Source organism: Mus caroli, chromosome 16, assembly GCF_900094665.2.
Source record: "Mus caroli chromosome 16, CAROLI_EIJ_v1.1, whole genome shotgun sequence".
NCBI lineage: Eukaryota > Metazoa > Chordata > Mammalia > Rodentia > Muridae > Mus > Mus caroli.
In genome coordinates, this window is record NC_034585.1 from 28,940,907 (window position 1) to 28,942,157 (window position 1,251).

General features: G+C 45.6%; 1 protein-coding gene across 2 annotated transcripts in view; it reads left to right on the forward strand.

Annotated features, from left to right (window-relative positions):
• The window catches only part of Pigz (phosphatidylinositol glycan anchor biosynthesis class Z), a 12,713-nt gene that overhangs the window by 7,404 nt on the left and 4,058 nt on the right, over positions 1-1,251 (forward strand). The window contains exon 2 of one of the 2 annotated variants that reach the window (XM_029470233.1): positions 681-877. In XM_029470233.1, coding sequence (XP_029326093.1) covers positions 754-877 — 124 coding nt within the window. In that variant the 5' untranslated portion in view covers positions 681-753. The remainder of the gene's footprint in view (positions 1-680; positions 878-1,251) is intronic. The other variant, XM_021185646.2, reaches the window with a different exon arrangement.

The following is a 1,251-nucleotide window of genomic DNA, read 5'->3' on the forward strand; positions in this document are numbered from 1 at the left end:
AACTCAGAAATCCACCTGCCTCTGCCTCCCAAGTGCTGGGATTAAAGGTGTGCGTCACCACCGCCTGGCTAGCTTTCTTTTTCTACTTATGTATTTTATTATTTTCTGTGAATGAATGTTTTGCCTGCATGGGTGGTACCATGTGTGTGCCTGGTGCTGGAGGGAGTCAGAAGAGGTTGTTGGACGCTCCGTGACTGGGGTTACAGGGGTTACAGTAAGCTGCCTGTGAATGCTGGGACTCCGACCTTGGTCCTTTAAAAGAACAAGCGCACCTACCCACCCCTAACATTCATTTTAACTGTAGTCTTCTTCTTCTTCTTCTTCTTCTTCTTCTTCTTCTTCTTCTTCTTCTTCTTCTTCTTCTTCTTCTTCTTCTTCTTCTCCTCCTCCTCCTCCTCCTCCTCCTCCTCTTTCTCCTCCTCCTCCTCTTCTTCTTCTCCTCGTCTTCCTCCTCCTCCTCCCTCCTCTTTTTCTTCCTCCTCCTTCTTCCTCCTCTTCCTCCTCCTTTTTTTGATTCCTAGGGTGGGTTAGAACTTGAAATCTTTCTGCATCAGTCTCTCAGATGCTGGTGTTTCAGATGTGCACCAATCACATCTTATCATTACCATTTTTATGTTGAGTGTCTTCAGATAGGTTGTAGTATAGTCTGTGTTATAATAACTGACAAATGTCACTCCCAGCAGATGTAGATCTCCGGACTGGCACCCGTGAGAACTGTGACAGACTTTTCAGTCCTGTGCCTGACAACTTGATATGATGGTGGCAGCCAGGGTGATTTGGGGTAGCCTCAGCCTGCTTCGTGTCTTATGGTGTCTCCTTCCCCAGACTGGCTACATACACCCAGATGAATTCTTCCAGTCACCTGAGGTCATGGCAGGTAAAACTCCCACATGCTCTTAAAAAGATTGGTAGGAGCAGTCGATATTTGGTGGGGAGGGAAATGCATGCGTGGATGCATGAACTGGCAAAGTTGCAGCCTCTCTGGGATTAGAATTTGAAGTGGAGAATTCACATTTTTCTCACCTTCTGGATGATGTTTATGAAATGCCAGCCCTTTCCATGTTTTCCTGCTTGGACCAACAGAACGATGGTTTCCCTCAGGATGTGACCGACAGAATGAAAGTCGTAAGGCTGCTTAGTGTAGGCTCAGGAAGACGGGGCTCCTCCCTTAAGACCATGTTTATTAGTCACACATATACACTTTTATTCTTTATTTTTCTCCTTCTCTCTCTCTCTCTTTTTTTTTTTTTT